Genomic DNA, 19,636 nt, shown 5'->3' with positions numbered 1-19,636 from the left:
TTAAAAATATTTATTTTTAAAACACACACACAAAAAATGCAACCAAATATTTTGAGTATTAGAAAATCATCCTGGAGAACTGACTGGGATGAGGATAACACACTCCATGAGAAAAGTAAAGCCAGTTTTCAATGAACAAACTAGCACAAAGGCAATGCCGCTCTGACACTAACCACAAAGGACTTCAGAAATGTCACTAGCAAAGTTGGGAAATCCTTGGGCTGCTTCTGACGGTCTCCAAAGCCCCCACAGCAATGGTAGCATACCTGCTGGGTCCTAGGCTGACTGCTGGCTTTCACTGACAGTGAGACTTATTAACTAAGATGCAGCCCAAACAGATGGGAGAAGCTGCAGGAGAATCGCTGCGCTCAGTGGATGGAAAATGGAAGGCATACTGGGAAGAGAGCAGCTTTGAGAAGCAACTTATAAGAAGCTAATGTATTAGGCTGCTACCTATGGGAGGTCTACCTAAAACTATTCTCAGTTTTGGAAGAACGTACAAGAGGTGGGGAACAGCAATAAGACAGTCAGATAGCCATCAGACTGTTGAAAACAGAAGGCCCCTACCAAGTTCTATCGCAGCTGCAAAGGGTAGTGGGTGGGGGTGATGTTTCTCCCTTACAAAATCATCTTTTTATACTCAACTAAAAATGTTTATACTAATGGAAAATCAGATACCATCTGATACTGATTAGATTTATCAGAAAGCTACCTGTAAGATGTGAATTTTTCAGATACTCTGAATCATAACCCAGAGAAAAATATGAAAACGCAAGATCTAACTGCTAAGGTCTCTTGGTACTCTTTCTCAACTAGCATAATCACCTATGTTTTTCTTGGATAAGTCTATAAACTTAGAACTGCCAATACTGAGTGAATTTCTCTTGGCTACTGTTAACTAAGGAGGTAGCACACATTTTCTGTGGTAGAAAGATTTAAAATGCTCATTTAGAAATCTCAGCTAAGACCGGCAGGAAGTGGCATTTCTCACTGCTCATGCACTATGGCGGTGTGTTCTTAACAAGGCAAACCTAGATAGTCTGAATCTGACAAGCAATTATTTAAAGGAGAGAGAAGGAAAGATCAGAAGTTTACTGTTGATTTAAGTCTGCAAAAAACCTCCTTAGAAATAATTTTTTAAAACAAACAAGCAAACAAACAAACAAGCGACCCACACAGCAGTCTCTTTGCAGGGACAGGTTCTCAAAAGACTGTTTCACTTTTTTATTCCTCGAAGAGGAATGTGAAAACATCTCTCTCATAGCTTTGGTGGTATCTAAGGGAAGCCATCAGAGAACTTCCTGTTGGGGAAGCTTCATGCCTATTGTATTCCCCTGGGACTGCACTATGTCCAAAATGAGAGCAGCTTCGCTCTGGCTGGGTAGACAAACACCAGTAGTTTCAGAAGTTACAGAGCCTTGGTCCTTGGTCACTTTTTTTAGGAAACACTTCATTTGAAAAGTATCATTTGATAATAACAGATGTGATGGTTTTCATGTCATTGTTGAAGCATAATATAAACAAGACTAATTTGAACTGTCCTGGACTTTAAAAAATATTAGAAAGGAAATATGTGAAATTATAAATATATTATCTCAATATAAATAATCTTGAGGATTGTCATGAGAAATAATTTCCACTCTCACACTTTGTAATGACCTAGAGCCTTAAAATTAACCAGACTTTGAAGCACTGTATCATCCAAGGAAAAAATATAGTATTCTGCAAATACAAATGCAAATATTTATGAACAAACCAAATACAATATTCCCAATACATAAAATTTGCATACCTTTGAACACATTTAAGAAAAAATGAGAAATATAAAAATGTATTTCTTTTCAATGTATTCTTTTCAAATTGAGCTAAGAGAAATCCCAAAGGATTTTCAAAACAGTAAAGCTGAATATTCAGATGCTTTCCTCACCAATATAAAATATTAGATCTCATAACTTGCAAAATGCTTTATATTAAGATCAGTATCAGAATCTTTGGCATAACATAAAATGAAATAATTCTTAATGATTTTATCTTGATGTATGCTACTGCTTGACAGTACATTTCAATATATAATTAATTATTGAATATTATTTTTATCTTAGAGCAGAAGAATATGGCTTAAGCAAAACAAGATTAGAGGTAGAAACATAATATTTTTAACCTTACATTTTCAGCTGTCACTGTTTTACAAACATATGTACATGCCTTTAGAAATACTAAATAAGGGCATACAGGATATAAAATGTAAACATATAATATTCACTGCAAACTTCAGATGGGAAAATGTGTCTGGGCAAAAGTAAGGATTTAACATATCATACCACTAATACACAGAGTGGACCTCAATTCAAACTCAGGCCTAAGTTTGATACTTAAAATGTGAATGACACTGTCACTCACAATCATGGGATACACTTAATCTGTACCCCCTAACTATGTCAAGACTGTAGTAAGTGCTGAATGAATACTCAGAGAATAAGCAGTCAGAGGTATATGCTTGCCCTGAAAATCCTACCACACTTGGGGTCTGGGTAGTGCAGCTGACTGTGCTCACAGGCACTCACCCAAGGAGAGAGTCTTCCTTCAGCTTTGTCTTTTTGAACTTCTTGCTCCCACTGGTCCCACTCTGGCTAAACGTCCAGCTTTCTTCATTCCAACACCCTTCATGATCAGAGGAGTTTCCTTTTCCTGAGCTTCGTTTCCCTAAGGAAATTCAAAGGAAAGAATGTGCTCAGTATATTGGGAATGGGAAGAAAATGATCTTAGTTGCTTCACAAATGACCTCCTGATCCCTTAGGCATCATGGCCATGATGTTATTGGTAACTGGTCAGAGAATCAGAGTGATTTGTGATGGACCACTCTTCATAACAGAACACACATGAGAGTGACTTACAGCCTCTGATACAAGTTGCCTTGTCATAATTCAACAGGTATTGCAGGACTCCAGAGACTGACCAACTACTGCTAATTTTTCCATTGGAGAATCAGTTTAGGGTGTGGGTGTCCTTTACGGGTAGGCACTATTAATTCTCCAAGATTTATTGGAATGACATCCCTGGGGAACTACGAGCTCCTGAGGATCTTCATTCAGGGCTTGCTAGACCTAGTATTCACAGATCTCTAGTGTGCATTTAGTTTGGCACAAGGTAATCCCCTAGCCAGATGCTGTATTTTAAACAGATGAATTTATATGAACCACTCTATGGAATAAAGGTATACACATTAATTGGATTCTGGATAATGTTATGTTTTAGGCAGCCTTCACCTTCATTATAGTTTTGATTACCTAATGGGGAGGGCTAGATAAGCCACGTGCCTCTGAATCCTACAAGTCAAGATTCTGCTAAACATATCTGCTTGATTCAGAAAATTCTTTCCATCAGTTTTAGAAAATAGACTAAGAGCTCCAGACACACAATGCTGATCCTTCAAAACAAAAACCCAGCCCGTACCAGTAAAAAAAAGTTTTAATTACTTTAAACACATATTCTGAAGACACTCTGCTCAATAAGTGCTAGAAAACACGAGTAAAATGACAAATGTATGTGATCTATAAACCATAAGGAACAGTACAAATGTAAAATATTTTGATACCACATTGTTCTTTATGGTAGTTCTTTTCAATAATAGGTCTAAAGGAGAAATTCTGCTAGGTTTCAATAAAGTTTTCTGATCTGTAGAAGCCACTTACCTCTGTCAACATTAGCTCTCAGAGAGGTGAGCATGCCCTCAGACACCAGGGTTTTATACAGAGCACCTTTGCAAGACCTCTCAGATTTCCGGGAGCCACAAGTCTCTATTTTTCTGTGAGGTTCACTGTCCTCAGGCTTGACCTGCCCTGATAAGCTGGATGGTAATGCAACCTCCGTGGGGGTCAATGGTTCTGCTTTCACACCCTCTGGCACCACACCAGAAATGTTCTTGCTGGCAGAAATACTAATGAGATCAGGAGATCTTGACTCTTTGGTGGTGTCTGAGGATTTCTCCTTTGACATTTTCTTCTCTCTTGATTTCACTTTTTTCTTTGGTGGTTTGGCATCCAAAATGTTTCCCTTGCCACTTGAGGATGTGCGGGCCTTCTTGCGAGAGGTTTCCCCAAGTTTCTCAATGCCCCAGTCTCCCTTTGCAACAGCTTCAATGGTGTACATGACACTCTCGATATCAGACTCCGAGGACTGCCTCTTTTTGCCAGCCTTCTTGGGTGTGGACTTATCATTTCCATGTCGATCCATTTTGCTTTTCTTCTTTTTCTTTTTTAGCTTTTCTGGTTTGTTTAATGTCGTGGGATCCTCAATGATCATAATTCCATGAGGATGGCACATGTGATCCTTTCTACTGGGAACATCACTTATTATTATCTTGCTACTGGCAGAGTAAGAAAAATCAGAGAAGTGACTGCATTTTTGATCTTCATCTAACTCTTCCTTTTTAGTTTCTTTGGGATCTTCCATTTTTATAGCCATTATATCATCCATTTGCAGCTCCTCAAAATTTCTTAATTCCTTAGAATCTTTTACATTTTCCCCAAATGATTTTTCAAATTCTGCTTCCTTCTGCAAGCTGACTTCATCTGTTCTCTCCATTTTTATTTCTCTTTCTTCCTTTCCCTTCTCCAATTCTTTAATTCTTCCACCATCTGATTCTTCTGCTTTCATTAACTTGGATTCTTCCATTTTCACCCCCTCTGATGCCAGACACATCTAAATAGTTAAAACAAATAGGAGAACAACAAAAATTTCTTATTTTCTATACTCAAATTTAGCTTAAACTTTTAAATGGTCATCCCTTTAAAAAATAATCAAAATTCAACTTTTATAATAAACACTGCTCGTCTGCCAAACTAACTTAAATGATTCAAATTATTGATAATAAAAGGTTTTAGACATTATGATATATTCATTATACTCCTCTTAGACAAGCATATACCTGAATTCTTATTTTCCAGCTTCACTGGAAGCTTTTCCCATGAAAACAAGATTTAGTAAAAGGAAGATGGGATCCAGAGTTGAAGGATCTGAGCCTGAGTCTTAGTTTTGCTACTTGCTAACTTTATAGCTAGAATGAGTCACTTCACTCCTTACTCCTCTGTTCCTTTGTTAAATAAAATCACTTCTTCTCAAAAGATTCTGTGAGGTCTAACAGAGATGGTACACTCCTGGCAATACTTAGTGAATCATCCCCAAACTGTGTTCCGATGTTTGCCCTTTCTTTTTCTGGGGAGAAATGAGAAAAATGGCAACAATTTTTACCTATCTACTTGAAATCAGAAATATGATAATTCATTAAACAACTCCAGAAGGTTTTGGTAAATGAACAGAATTTTATAGGGTCCACAATGCTGATAACCTGAAGATCACTAAAAGCTCTGAAAACTAAATTATTTTTTTAAAACTAACTTGGTGGAAAATCCCACCTCATCCAAATTTACTTGGCTGCAAATTCTGACCAGAACTAATGTGAAACTACTTAAGGTCTTAATCTTACTTAATGTGTCTATTCATATGCTTTTGCTATGAGACTCTGCATTGGGGAATTAACTGCATGGTGTGAGATACATACTGTATCATCATTTCCTAAAACCTAAAACATTCTGAATACCCCAAAGATATCTGGTGGCAATTTGTTTAAATTTTTAAGTTCCCAAAATTTTACCTATAGGACATTAAAGGAGAAACCATGCTGATTAGGCCAAGGACAGCATTGGGATTCTGAAACATTACTCATCTTGTCTACTTTGTATTAAGCAACTTGGAGGGAAAAGAGTAGGGGGCTTGCTTAGCCCCCAAATCACTTAGTCCCCAAATCAAGTACGTGAGTAGGAAACTGATCCATTTTTTTTTAAAGATTTTATTTATTTATTTTTAGAGAGGGAAGGGAGGGAGAAAGAGAGAGAGAGAGAAACATCAATGTGCGGTTGCTGGGGGTCATGGCCTGCAACCCAGGCATGTACCCTGACTGGGAATCGAACCTGTGACACTTTGGTTCGCAGCCCGCGCTCAATACACTGAGCTATGCCAGCCAGGGCTGGAAACTGATCCATTTTTAATCACCATTTTATCAAATGGCAAGTTGTCAGAGATCATTAACACCTGTAAAATCATTTTTCAAATTCAAATTTTTTAATGAATAATATACTGAATTGAATGATCAGAGGCTCTTTTACCTCAGCCCTCCTCCCTGCTTAGTACTTGTCTCCCAGATTCTTCCTTGAGAATTATGTTATGATTAGTAAGTCTGGGAAGAAACTGAAGAAGGGGTGGAGGTGGGGGCGGACAGTGAAAATTTAAAAAATGAACATGACAAGAGCACCAAGCCCTCTGCGTCACTTACAGCGAAGATCTGATATATTAAGGGTTCACAAGGAAGCTTTTTCAGAAAATTGAGTAAGTTAACTTTCAAAAGGCCTCGGCAAGTAGTTATGATGACTAAGAACTTTCCTTTATTAAACCTAAGCTGAAGTGAGGTCACAGCAAAATGTTATCTATGTCTGAAACACTAATATATTTAATTTTCCCTGCATGTTTTACTCTCTTGGGAGATTGGCTGTTTTTTATATCAATTTTGAAGTAGTTTTTATTTTCTTAATTATCCTAGCCCTTCATGAATACAATTATCCCAATGTAGAGACAAAGACTATACTAGCTCTAGAAAGAAAATGAGAGGTATCCCCAAGGTAAATTTTATGTTTTTTCAAACACCATCACTCTGATGGCCTTTACGAAGTCATCTCAGCAACCTTTTACCATAATATGCTGGTTTTTACTGTGATATTGCCAACAGTTTGCATTTGCACAAATTCATCTTATCAAACCTAATAATACTTTGCAAACTCTATTCTCTGCCTCAATATATTTCAAAATGATTCTCCTCATCATCCTTGATAGGGTTCTACAGTGAGGAATGAAATGGAACAAATACAGACGTTCACTCTGGGGACATATTCCAGGAAATAGCATAATATTTCTTCTGAAGTTAATTACACTGAGCACTAGTCATGCTTTACTTCCTTGTCTCAGGCTCTTAAAAGTTTTTTCACAAATAGAGTATGTTAATCCTAAATTATAAGAAAAACAATTATGTTCCTGGAAGTGAAACTATAAAAATAAAACAAATTAACTTCCAATCAAAAACTATAAACCACAAGTCTCGATAACCACAAACCTAAAACAAATCGTTCAGAGTTGGGTGTCACACTACAAGTTATGTGTGATTTAACATTCTTTCCAATGAAGGAATTACCTTGACTACTATATTCCTGAGAGTTAGTTATCCAGTTTTTTACACAAAAGCAATGACTTTAAGAGAGGGCAGTTCTGTTTGAATTTTTTAAATACTGAGCAAAAATCTATCATCTCCTCAGTCCTAGTTTTTCCCTGAAGCCACATAAATTTATCCACTTTCTCTCACGTGACAGTTTCAAATCTGGGAAGACAGACTTTATGTTCCCACAAGTCTCTTCTCCCAGCATAATGTTCCCATTTCCTTTAACTATTCATCACATGTAAATGCTTCCTCATGTTTCAAAGTTGGATCCCTCTTATCTAGAAGCAGTATGGTGTCCTGAAGTGAGAATGGGCTTTATTGAAATTAGCGAGCTTCATGAACAAGCACCAGACTTTGCTTGCCTAAGGCCACATAGGAAGCTGTTATCTTAGACTTGAACCCCTATGAGGAAATAAAGGCTGAGAAATAGGGTAACAGTACATCCTCCACTGGGTTGTTGTGAGGCAAAGGTGAACAAGTGTGTGTGAATACAACTTGTAAATGACATAAAGCTTTACAAGGGTTGGGGAGCAGTGATGCTTCAATTCAGTAATATCTTTCTTAGATTCAGTTCCTACCCTTCCTGTAATATTCTTGAAGAGAAGCAGAACTATTTGTTAGTTGTCAGGGACACTAATCTTCTAATTGGCCCAAAGATAAATCCCACCTTCCCCCAACCCCTACCTAAACAGAGGTCACACTTTTGGTTTGTGGTTAGTTAAAATCCTGGATTTCTTAATCCACATAATGTTGGGAAGCTACTAGGCCTCTCCCATTCTATGTCTTTATATTTTTTGTAACAGATGCAAGATTTTCCATATTCTTTATAAAGTTTATCCTTTCAAACTTTGAATTAAATCACCTATCAGCTTTGTGTTACGGACACATTTGATAAAAACTGTTTTATGTCTTTGTCCAGATCTTCGGTAATAATGTTGAGTAGGATGAGGCCAAGGACAGAGCCTTCTGGTAAACCTTTAGAGCCCTTTCATCAGGTTGACTTGAACATTAATAAACTTTAACAATCTAAGAATTCATAATGCAGTCTAAATTCCTCCTATTTTGTTCACAAGGACATACGATGATCTGTCAAAAGTCTTGCTGAAATCTGTATATATAATATGCCAACAGCATTAGCCTATTTTATAATCATACCAACCAGAAAATGAAAATAGCTTGTGCACCAGTGAGGGTCTAACTAGGCAAACAGAAACAATTTAAGCATATCTAGCTGAGGAAATTTAATGCATAGAATAAGTTGGTTACACAGGTCATGAAGAACTGAGACACTTGAACAGGAGGTGGTGATGCCACCCAGGGATTTGCTACAGCAGAAAGCCACAGTAGGTATAAGAATTGCTACTGAAGCCCAGGGACTGGGTCCCCAGTAGAAGGTGGCACTGTGGTGGGCCTGTATGGGGAGAGCTGGAGGCATGGAAGAGATGCTGCCTTTGCTGTGCCTCCAACCCTCCTCATCTCTGCACCACCCGGCCTCCCTTTTCCTCCCTTTCACATCCCACCAGTGTCTTTCACTAGCTGAACCCAGCTGGAAGTCAGGGGACCCAGGAACCCAGGAAAGGCAGTCTGCAGCCACCTGGAAAATAAAGCCAGCACACAGGAAGAACAGACTCTAGCCTAGCACAACTGACAATGACTTTTTTCAGGAAGACTTTGATAATTTCCAGTTTTTATCTCCTTTTCTATGAGTTCTAACATTATATTCTTAGAAATAATTTTCAAAAGTCTCTAGGAATTAGCAGTCTATATTTCTACACAACAACCACAGAACCTGGGAATAGTTATGGATGTAACAACTCTTAGACAATGCCATCACTCTTACATGTGTGCAAATTCTATACTGAAAGGCAGTCACAAAAGGCAGGGATTCTAGAGCCATACTGTGCAGAACTGTAGACTGATAAGTTCATTTTCTCTAAATTTTTCTGTGCCTCAGTTTCCCAATCTATAAAACAAGACTGTTAATAGTATTTGCCTTAGGAATACTATGAGGCCCAATGAGGTGCACATGTATCATACTTAAATTACTGCCTAGTACAAAACAAGTATATATTGTGACAACCACCCCTTTGGAGCCTTATACCATATAGAATAGATGTTGGCCATTATTGTTAGTAGCAATATTCATAAAGATATCATTACTAGCACATCATGACCCTAGTAGACTAACTGCTTTACTCTCATTTTTCCTTGTAGTGTTGAATGATTCTACAGTTGAAAAAGAAACATATAAAACAAAATTAGATTCAGGAAGGTCTTAAATCAGTTACCTTTCAAGAAGCAATTCTTAATTAAGCTCAGTTCCACTTCTGGGTACAACCATATCTACTCACATCTACTTTGGGTGCATATATCAACACTTCAGTGGGATTTAACAAAGTGCATACACACTACATTATATAAGTACGCAAGGACATGTACACAGGTAAGCTCACAGTGGACACAAAAGAACAGACATGTGAACTCAAGTGAATAAAACTGCACTGTAGTAGCACAGAATTAATGTCTGTTATTATTAGTCAGGTTGCCCTTAATAGAAGGTTGGTTGTTAATCAGGCCCTGAAACAAAACACACTTTAGTAAATGACAATGTATTCTATTATTATTTTAAATTGATCACTTTCTTTTAAAGTGAGAATGTAAAATCACCTACAGGGCACCTGCTGGATGGAATTCCCATGGCCATTTTCATAGAAGTTAAAATGTTAATGTTTTAAATCAAATGCCGGGCATAAATATTTGGTATCTGTGGTCTATTCCCTCAGGAAGTACTCTATTTTTTATAACTATAATTCACAAGGTACAAAACGTTTTCTGTTTACCTTTGTATTCTTCACTAGGAGTATTCTAGTGCTAGTACCTACCTTCAAAACAAATGCATTCAACAGATAATTGTAGTCAACTGAATGGTTCATTAGCTCCAAAATAAATGATGAGCCTAAAACGAATTCTGATTCATACCAAGAAAGAGTTAATTTACAAGTCCTCAGGAAAACGATGCTAATTATGACACTGCTATGATTGGCCTAGACCAGCAATTACACTATCTTTAGCTATGCTTCACAAGATCACCAGTGAAAAATTAATCACCAATATTTTAATGTTACACCTGACAGTATTTAAAAAAATGTTTTTTTTTTTTAAATTTTACTTATTTATTTTTAGAGAGAAGGGAATGGAGGGAGACAGAAAGGAAGAGAAACATTCATGTGAGAGAGAAACATCGATAGGCTACCCCCGGCATGCTCCCAACCAGGGACCTGGCCAGCAACCCAGGCATGTGCCCCAACTGGGACCCAAACCAGTGATCTTTCGGTCTGTGGATGATACCTAACCCCCTGAGCCACACCAGTCAGGGCTAACTCTTGACATTATTTTAAAAATTTTAACTCTGAAACAGTGAGGTTCCTCACTGTTTTATGTAATCAGCATGGCATATCACTGATGTGCTAAAAGAAATGTAACTGAAGAAATTTAACTCACTCCCAAAAGAAAAACAAAAACTAGGACGTTAAAACCAATATCCTAAGGATATACATGTTGGATGGATACACATAAAAAACTATACTCTTAAAAATGACTGCAAAGAAAAAAATGCAACGGAATATTGAAGGGTTGAGATAAAATGGAGGATGATCTTTTTTTATGCTCTGAGGTTAAAGGAGGCTGTCATTTTCAGATCAGGTAAGACCATACCCTAGGTGCAGGGTCTGTTACTGAGGACTTGCTTTAAAGACATAATAAATCTGTGTACGTTAAGATTTATCTCTTTGAATCAAAGACATTTTAAAATGTATTCCTTTGTTCGGAAGTTAAGGTATCAATTCATTTCGTAGTATGTCTAGTTTTAAAAGACTTAGATAAATGCCCATTGAAAAATAATCAACTGTATAGATAATACCACAGAAGTAGAGACCCTCTAATTGGTACAAAAAGAAATGGGTAAGTGGTTCCAAATGGTACCATACCATATTATTTCATTCTTAATTATACTTTTCATTCACTGTCTATTATAAAGGGAACAGCCAGATTAAAAACAAGGCAGTGTGAAAACAGACCCACTGACACTAATCAAGAAGGTTCAAAGTCTCTGCTTTTTTAGTACTAAACAAACATTTTGCTGCCAAGGTATGTTTACCATCATTTTTACTGGCTTATTGTCTGCCAAAACCGTGTAAACAATACCTAAGGATGGCATTTAGCAGTGTTTTCCAAGATGTGCATTTCTCCCATAATTCAATAAAACCAGATTTTTTTTGGCCATAAAAATACACTAGCTGATGGTTTCAGAGAATAAAGAATAGCATCACTCCTAAAAAATTCAATTTTATTTATTATAAGATAGCTGGTCACAGAGTAGTGGTCTAAGTGTCTCTCAACACTAAAATCTGGGCATATTAAGTAGTTTACAATTTGGTTTGCTGAAGCAATTAGGCCAAGTGAAATGGTGGTTTAAATGTTTCTCTTTGCCCATTATTTTTTCAGAAATGATACGAACCATCTCTGAAAAGTCGAAATGGGGTAGGGGTGGCCTGTGCTCCACAAGGCCAGCTACTAACAGAGGTCATTAGGTGCACTCCTGTATGCCAGTTCCTCAAAAAGTACTGTGTGTGCAATGTGGGAATGAAATGCACAATTTTAGGGGTTTTCTAAAAATGACTCACAATTCTGCCCAGAAAGAAAAGAAACACACCACTTTCAAATAAGAAGCCCTCTCAAATAAGTACCAGAATTCAGCTATGTGATGCCCATGAAGGGGAAGCTGAGGTGAGAGCTGCGCACTCAGACTGGGCTTCAGGGTGTTGCAAGAGGATGAAGGGATACTGCGCATCCACGATAAATGAGGACACAACACAGAACCCAAAGTCACAGCTCAGTCTGACACCACCTTCAACTGATGGTGGTAGGGAATGCTGCTGTGATTGGAGGAATGGCATTTCCTACTTTTTTCATTATAGGATATAATTTCTGTAATTTTATCATAATTCAGGTTTTCTTAAAGTGAGCCATGATGTCCCATAAGATTTCATTTTTATGGATACTAAAATAGATCTATATTTGTTTTCAATTATAACTGGCTCCTACAAGTTAGAATATAAGAAAAGCTAGAGAGGAGTCGAGGCTCCTGAAAATGCCTCCATCTTCTTTAATAAATAGGGTTAAGGGTTAAGGGTCCGTGGACCCACCAGATCTACAATCTTGTTTTTTTATATACAAGGAGAGTATCTGGAAAAATCCAGCATTCTCCACCTTCAGCTTCACCTTAACACACAACTGACTTCTCTTAAAGAAGAAATGTACAACACAGACAAGTACCACAGGCCACCTTCAGCAGTGCTCTGGTGACCATTTTTAACCTTTCTTTTGTGCTCGAGGAACACAGGTCTCTGCTCTCCACCTCACTGGCAATCCCCTCTCTTGCTGACATTTTTAATACTGGATTTCTTCAGTTATCCTTCCTCACCTCAGCATCTTTCCTCTTCTTTCATACTATTGAGCTTCCTCTTCGTCCACAAACACCGAGGCTTCCTCAATAGAGCTCCAAGGTCAGGGTCAAACTTTAGGAAGTCATTCATGCCCACACACTCAGGTTCTGAGGTGAAGTCACCTCTCTGACACCCCTTTTGCTTTGCATCTCACATCAACTTAATCATCCAACTGAGTCCCATGCAACTTTGCTGGTGTCTGTTTCTACCTCCTGTTCCCACTGCCAGCTCCCCCCCTTCTCCTGGTTCCTGTCTTCTCACACCAAGATGTTCACAGAGGCTCTCTACTCCATTCTACACACAGCTGCCAAGTGTCTCTTCAAGCGGTGATTTTGGCACTGCATACCTTTGTCCCAAATCTTTAATGGCTCCTTCATTATGTTTAAGCAGAAGTTTCTTTGCTTCACAATAAACACCCTGCTGATTCCAACTTGCAGCTACACTCTGCTTTCACCTTCCATAAATCTGCACTGCTGCCAGTCTGACCTACTTGTCATCTACTCATATCATGTTTGTCTGCCTTTAATCCTTTGCTTTAGCCTTATCTCTATAGTGAATTATGTGCAAGTCTTGATCTCTACTGTGTATGGGTGGTCCGGTATAAAAGAGGGAGATGGACGAGTGGGTGCTGGCAATGACTTTTGGCTTCAGAAGGGAAAGGAGAGGATAGTCACATCTGTATAGCAAACACCTGTACAAAGGGGTGACCACCTATTAGTTCTGAACAACTGTTCTTATGCAAGGTTAGTCCAGTATTTTCAGATCTCTTAATTTTCATGAGAAAATAAGAAATTTGTATTTACTCAAAATCTATAATGTTAAAATACAGTATTAGCTAATTCAAATCCGAACTATAACACTGGTCAACAAATTATGGGCCAAACAAAGCAACTCTGCAAGTTGGCTGCTAGTTTCAACCTCTGTTCCCCAACAACTCCTTCATTAAGACCCACCTTCATGCTCTCTTCCTGGTCCTGCATCCCCAGAACACTCCTGCTAATGCTACTTTCTTTCTTTCCTGGTTTTACATATCCACTTTGTGTGTCACTCATCATTCAAGTGGAACTTTGTCTTTTCCATTGCATGGTTCCCTATGAATCCATTTGCACTATTTATCCCTGGGCCTTTTATATCTCACTTCTTTGCAAGTGAAGAACAAGTTCCTGGAGGACAGGAGTCATATACCATAATTTCCTAAAGCCCTCACGGTATCTTCCAAATTTCACAAATATGTACTTATTTAAGTGCATAAGATGTATCTTGGCAGTTTTAAAATTACAGACACTTTTAAAAAAGGAAATATCAGCTCCATTTTTGACAGCAGTCTTGAACAATCTGTCATCTTATTCAGCTGTATACACATGTGTAGGAGTCAGCCGTCTTCCACGGGGCCTTCTGTAACACGCAAACTCCTGTAACAAGCAATGTGTGGTCTTTTATATTCACCTAACACAAGGTACTAGAATAGCCCAATGCTGAAAAGCCCTGGCAGTGGGGATACACTGCCTAGGTTTCTACTGAGGCCCTAATACTTCCTGTCTTCCATGACCTTAGGCAAGGCACAAAAGCTCTCTGCCCTTTTGTTTCCTAATGTGAAAGAGGAATGATAACCGTGCCAACCCTCAGATGTGAGACTTCAATAAGTACGTATCAAGTAAGTGTCTAGCACACAGGAGATAATAAATGATAGATTATAAAACTTGCAATTAAAATCTCAAATCTACGAAAGAACACAAAAAATTATTTCAGAAACATTAGAATACAAACAGTAATAATTTTAGGCTTATGCTCCAGCCCCTAGTGGCACACCAAAACACCAGAACTGCACCTAGAGGTGAAGCGTTCCTCCTGTACCACTGATCCTAGAAGAAGGCTCCTAGGTCACCTCCTCCTCATCATCATTGCATGTGCAGGAAGCTTCAGCAGCCTCACTGTTACTGGCATGGAGTAGACCCTCAATAATTATTGGTCCTTAAAATAAATTAGTAAATTGTTACATTTATTATACTAGGCAATTTTGGTACCAGAGACCTTCAAGTTTAGAAATATTCTTTGCTAAAATGTACAGGTAAAGATGTCTCTGAGTATCTTCCAACTATTGCAACTATAATACACAATGATCTCTGGGGGATGCTTTGTTGCTGTGCTGATCTTTACATGACCTGACCTAATTAATTTCAAAATGAAAGGAAACACAATACATTATACTAGTATCTGTGCCAATTAAGAAACTGATTAACTGAACAGTATGAACCTCATGGAGGTTCAAACAGAAAGGATTATATTTTTTCAATTCTCTGACCTCAGCAGCATTATGCCAAATCTCCCTTCCTAATTGGAATAATTCCTGAAAAACACCTGGAACAGATCCCAGAATTTTCAGGTCACTTTCAGCTATTAACAATTGATCCAGTTTAAAATGACAATCAAGTGCTCACAGGGCTTTCCCCAGGGTATCTTTTGGTCCAGGGTCCAGGGAAATAGAGAGGGGCCCAGACAACACCAAAAACTGAGAGCAAAGGCCCATCGAAGTCTCTGTGTTTGCTGTCAACGTCTCCAATTTTCTTTCTGCCTGCCTGAGTGGGCACAGGGCCCAGCAATAAATACAGGCCTGCAATATTTCTTGCTTCTCACTGAGGAGAAGACATTTCTTGTAAGCAACAACCTCTGCCTTTGGGAGGTCCATTCATACTTCCTCTCATGCCAGCCTACAGGAATAGAATTGGGGAAGGGTGAGTGGTTAATTCTTGGGTTGGCTGCTTCCTGGCCCTTTTTTCACATGGCCTACAGCTTCTGGTTTAGAGGATAGAAGAAATGGTGGAGACAGAACTAACTGCCCATGGTTATGTCTTTTCTTGTCTGTTCCTGCTAACTAACTCAACGTAAGATGGAATGACCTTGTCAAGGGACACCAAGTACAGGGATGACATGCAAAGTCTTTAATAGACAGGGGTGCAAACCAGTCAGAAGGGGTGTGGTCTCAGGGCTGAGCAGTGTCATCTAGCTGCTGGACAGATCAGAGATGCTGGTAGCATTGCTGTAAGGGTACTCGGGGCATTTGGGTCACACTCTGTGTACTAACTGCCAAGTAATTTAGTACCAGGACAGCTGAACATCACTCCTGTTTATGGGAGCTCACCAGAGTGTCCTGAGCAAAGTGGTCTCTACTGAATACTTCCTAATGTGTGAGCCTGCCCTGCTATCCCAGGCTAGCCCTCTGCCAGCCCCTCCTCAGTCCCATGGCCTCTACTAGTCTGATCAAGCTGAACTACTTTCTGTTTGTCCACCTGACCTTGGAAACTCACACATCTGTGCAATGCCAAACAGAGTGCAGCAGGCCATTCCAAGTTTCTCCCTGCTGCCAACTTCTTGCAGTTCTTTTTTCGCCTGCTCGGAGAGGTGAAGAGGACAGCAGTAAATCTACATCTAAAACATTTCTTGCTTCTTGCCACTTCTTGCAATACCACTCCCAATCTTTACCAGAGGTTCTCTGAGAGCTGCCTCTCCTCCTCAAAACAGAGAAAAAAGCCAAAATATTCTAAATGACTGGATAGCCTATGATATCGCCCCACTCATTGATGACTCGGGGGTTAGAGCGGGGATGAGAGGAGAAACCTCAGCAGTAGTCAGTATATGGGATGGTAGCTGAATTAGGCCATCTCTTCATAAATCCCAAGAGCAGGGTCTGACTCAGATTGAAGGTGGTTTCCTGCAGGCTTTCCCTATGGAATATGCAAATTTGGAGCTGTTCCTTCAGATTTCAGACAATACCACCAATTCTGACCAACAGAAAAAATACTCTTCAAAATCCTGTTATCCTTATTTAAAGAGGCACCTGACACAATTAATAAATATTTTGTTCAAGAAAAATGAGCAGCAGGTACACATCTGATTAAAAAATTGAGGAAGCTTATTTCTACTGGTGATTATTCGGCGATGCTGATTAATCCACTGTGCACATATTTATGTTTAATTAGAAACTGGAAAGGCTTTAGGATGTTATTCTAAAACACAGTCTATTAGCATTTTGACATTATATTCATGTGGTAGATATAATGTGAGAAGATTTCCTTGGTAAATTATTTTTTTAGCAACCTTGTTTCATCCAAAGCATATATTTTTTACTCAGATGTTATAAGAAACTAAGTCTGAGTATAAGCTGATTTGCTCTAATTGGAATAGGCTTATTGCAGTCATTTTACCCCTTTAAATTATGATACCAGCATCCAAACATCTGTTATACCATAGCATCTGTTTCATATTTGGGATGCATCCCTACAAATTAGAAGAGTGTTCTTTTTAATGAGCTCTGATTTAATAGGAAATCCTTTTTTTATGACTTATGCAAAAGAAAGAAAATAAGACAAATTAATTTCTCTAACGTCACCCCTCCACAGCAAAGTACCTCAAAAGTGCATACTTTTTAAATACACTACTGTTTAATAAAGATATATTAATATCAGAAGTTAGGTTGTTTTACAATTTAGTGTTTAATTAAAAGACCGAATGTATCCATTTATCTATCAATAGGTAATAGATGTGGATGCCTCCACATCTTGGCTATTGTAAACAGCGCTGCAGTGAGCATAGGGGTGCATGTATCTTTCCAAATTCATGGTTTTTTTCCTTCTATAATTAAATAAAAAATAAAAACCCTATGTAGGTGTTTGTATATGTGTGCATATACATACAACCAAGAAATGAAGAGAGGGCTACACACTCCTATTATTCAAGAAAAATAATCACTTCTAAATAAACGGTCTTGACCATCTACATAGTCCTAAAGATGTCAGACAAATTCATGCCCCATAGTCTCTCTGTTTACTAAATCTTGTTTATAACTCTAACTCCAAAGGCACATTTGTTGCCAGATTCTAACCATTTCAATTCTACCTGAAGTAGTACTTTGCTACTGACTTCACCAGTTAGTTTTAAAACTATTCCCTGTGGTCTTCATAAGTTTTCTAGTCATTTTTAGACCTCTGTTTGGGTCTGGATTTGTCTTACACAAGAAGCACCTGTCAGCTTAATGTCAGACAACAATGGGTTAGTTTGTTCTACTGTTTATGAGGAGGGAGCCAAAAAACCTGTAATTTATGTATAAAAATTATGTATTTATTCTTACGTTTAAACTTCAGTCACATTCAAAGTATTCTCCATGTGATGTAGCACATCTATAGAGACCTTTTTCCACTGCTCAAAACAGTTTTTGAACTCATCAATCTTGATGCCTTTTAGTGCTTTTGCTGTTTTTTGTTTTACCTCTTCTACATCGGCAAAAATGTTCCGGACTTTCCTTACCCAGGGGGACTAAAAGAATGTCGCTCCGGGTGAGATCGGGTGAATGAGGGATGGGGCAGGGAGGTCAAGCTGGTTTTGGTCAAAAACTGAACACTTGGTGTGGTGTGGACAGGTGGGATCATAAATCACCCATCATGAAATGAGCAAAAGTGTTGAAAGAGTCTTTAAAAACATATTCACTGGGGCCAAACACAGCCTCTCACACCATCAGCTGGTACACTGATACAAATGGGTTCCTAGAACACTCACCTAGCGGGGGAAGCCTGTAAAATAAGGGGCCTGCCCTCTAGTAGATGATTCTGGATTTTTGGGGGGCTGGGTTTTTTCTTTACTGTTTCAGGCCTTTGTATTTTTATACTTCTATATATATTTAGTTAGACTTTAAAAGCTTAATGTTAAGATATTTAAAACTCCTACATTTTTATGATACAAGCTACCATAACATTTAGAAAAATGACAGGTCATCCCATTAAGTTAATAAACTACAAAAGAACTATATCACTCAAAAAAACAAAAAACAAAAACAAAAAACCCTCAATGGGAACTCATGTGGAGGAAGCCAGAAACATAAGAGAAAAAAAAACTTGATATTGTAAGAGACTTTTGGTTACCCATTTCTGTTCCTCCTGATTTGTCTCATCAACAGAAAGAACTGTTACTATGGTGTCCTGGTGCTAAAGACAAAGATGGATCTCTCACATGTTCCTTCAGGCAGGGCAGCCACAGCTTGGCGGAGAACGTCCCTGCTCTCGTTCCACCCTAAAAACTGCTGCTGGCATCTTCCTCCCCATGCCATCCCCTCCAATGGAGGGTTCTGTCCCTCACAGGATTTATGAAAAACACATTTTCTAGTTTGCCAAAGGATTTTTAAATCCATGTCCCATCACATGTGCAACTGATGTGTGTCATAAAACCAGACTTTCCAACATGCCATTTGAGTTCTTCACTAAAAGCAACAAAAATTAAAATATCAACCACCTGGTATAAAAAAGTAGTTCATTGTAGAGATTTATAGATGTTATAAGAGAATCAGTGAAGAGGAAAACAACCTGGGCCATTCTTCTAGGTTTATGCTGGACTTATTTAACCAATCTGAGAGAGACAAAATCGACCTTATTTTAAAATACCACCTCTGAAAAAGATTTTGCAATTTCCCTGGGTAACCTTTTTTCAATGCTTAAAGACTCTCAGTAGCAAACAACTTTCTTCTCCCCTCTAAATTAAAGGTTAACCCTCTCATTGTTGAAAATTAGATACAAAACACTTCATGGTCAAAGGTGAGATGGTACAAGTTTAAGGAATAGTGTTATGATTGGCTTTTTGCAATTTCTGCCTCTGCAGGGCTTATCTCAGTATATTCTTAGAAACTTGCCTCTGCTAGTTGAAAGAGTGCAGACTTTCCACAGCGTTTTACAGGGTCGGCACCACCCAACTGCGAAGTGTTCGAAGAAATCTGTATTGAAAGCAATTCACATAAAGAATATTAACTGTGACATCAGAATCCTTGCTTCTCATTCATACACATTCAGGGACTTTCCTTAGCTTACGAGAATAGCACTGCTCCCAA

General features: G+C 38.4%; 1 protein-coding gene across 18 annotated transcripts in view; it reads right to left on the bottom strand.

The window, feature by feature from the left end:
- Positions 1-19,636, bottom strand: part of BBX (BBX high mobility group box domain containing) — a 267,802-nt gene that overhangs the window by 36,826 nt on the left and 211,340 nt on the right. For 17 of the 18 annotated variants that reach the window (XM_045850882.1, XM_045850876.1, XM_045850877.1 and 14 more), the window contains 3 exons: positions 19,442-19,522; positions 3,693-4,701; positions 2,565-2,703 (listed from right to left, as the gene is read on the bottom strand). In XM_045850882.1, coding sequence (XP_045706838.1) covers positions 2,565-2,703; positions 3,693-4,701; positions 19,442-19,522 — 1,229 coding nt within the window. The remainder of the gene's footprint in view (positions 1-2,564; positions 2,704-3,692; positions 4,702-19,441; positions 19,523-19,636) is intronic. The other variant, XM_045850889.1, reaches the window with a different exon arrangement.

Source organism: Phyllostomus hastatus, unplaced genomic scaffold (assembly GCF_019186645.2).
Source record: "Phyllostomus hastatus isolate PE091 unplaced genomic scaffold, TTU_PhHast_1.1 phas_contig_86, whole genome shotgun sequence".
NCBI lineage: Eukaryota > Metazoa > Chordata > Mammalia > Chiroptera > Phyllostomidae > Phyllostomus > Phyllostomus hastatus.
Note: the sequence above shows the minus strand (reverse complement) of the source record. Positions and strands in the feature narration are given on the sequence as shown.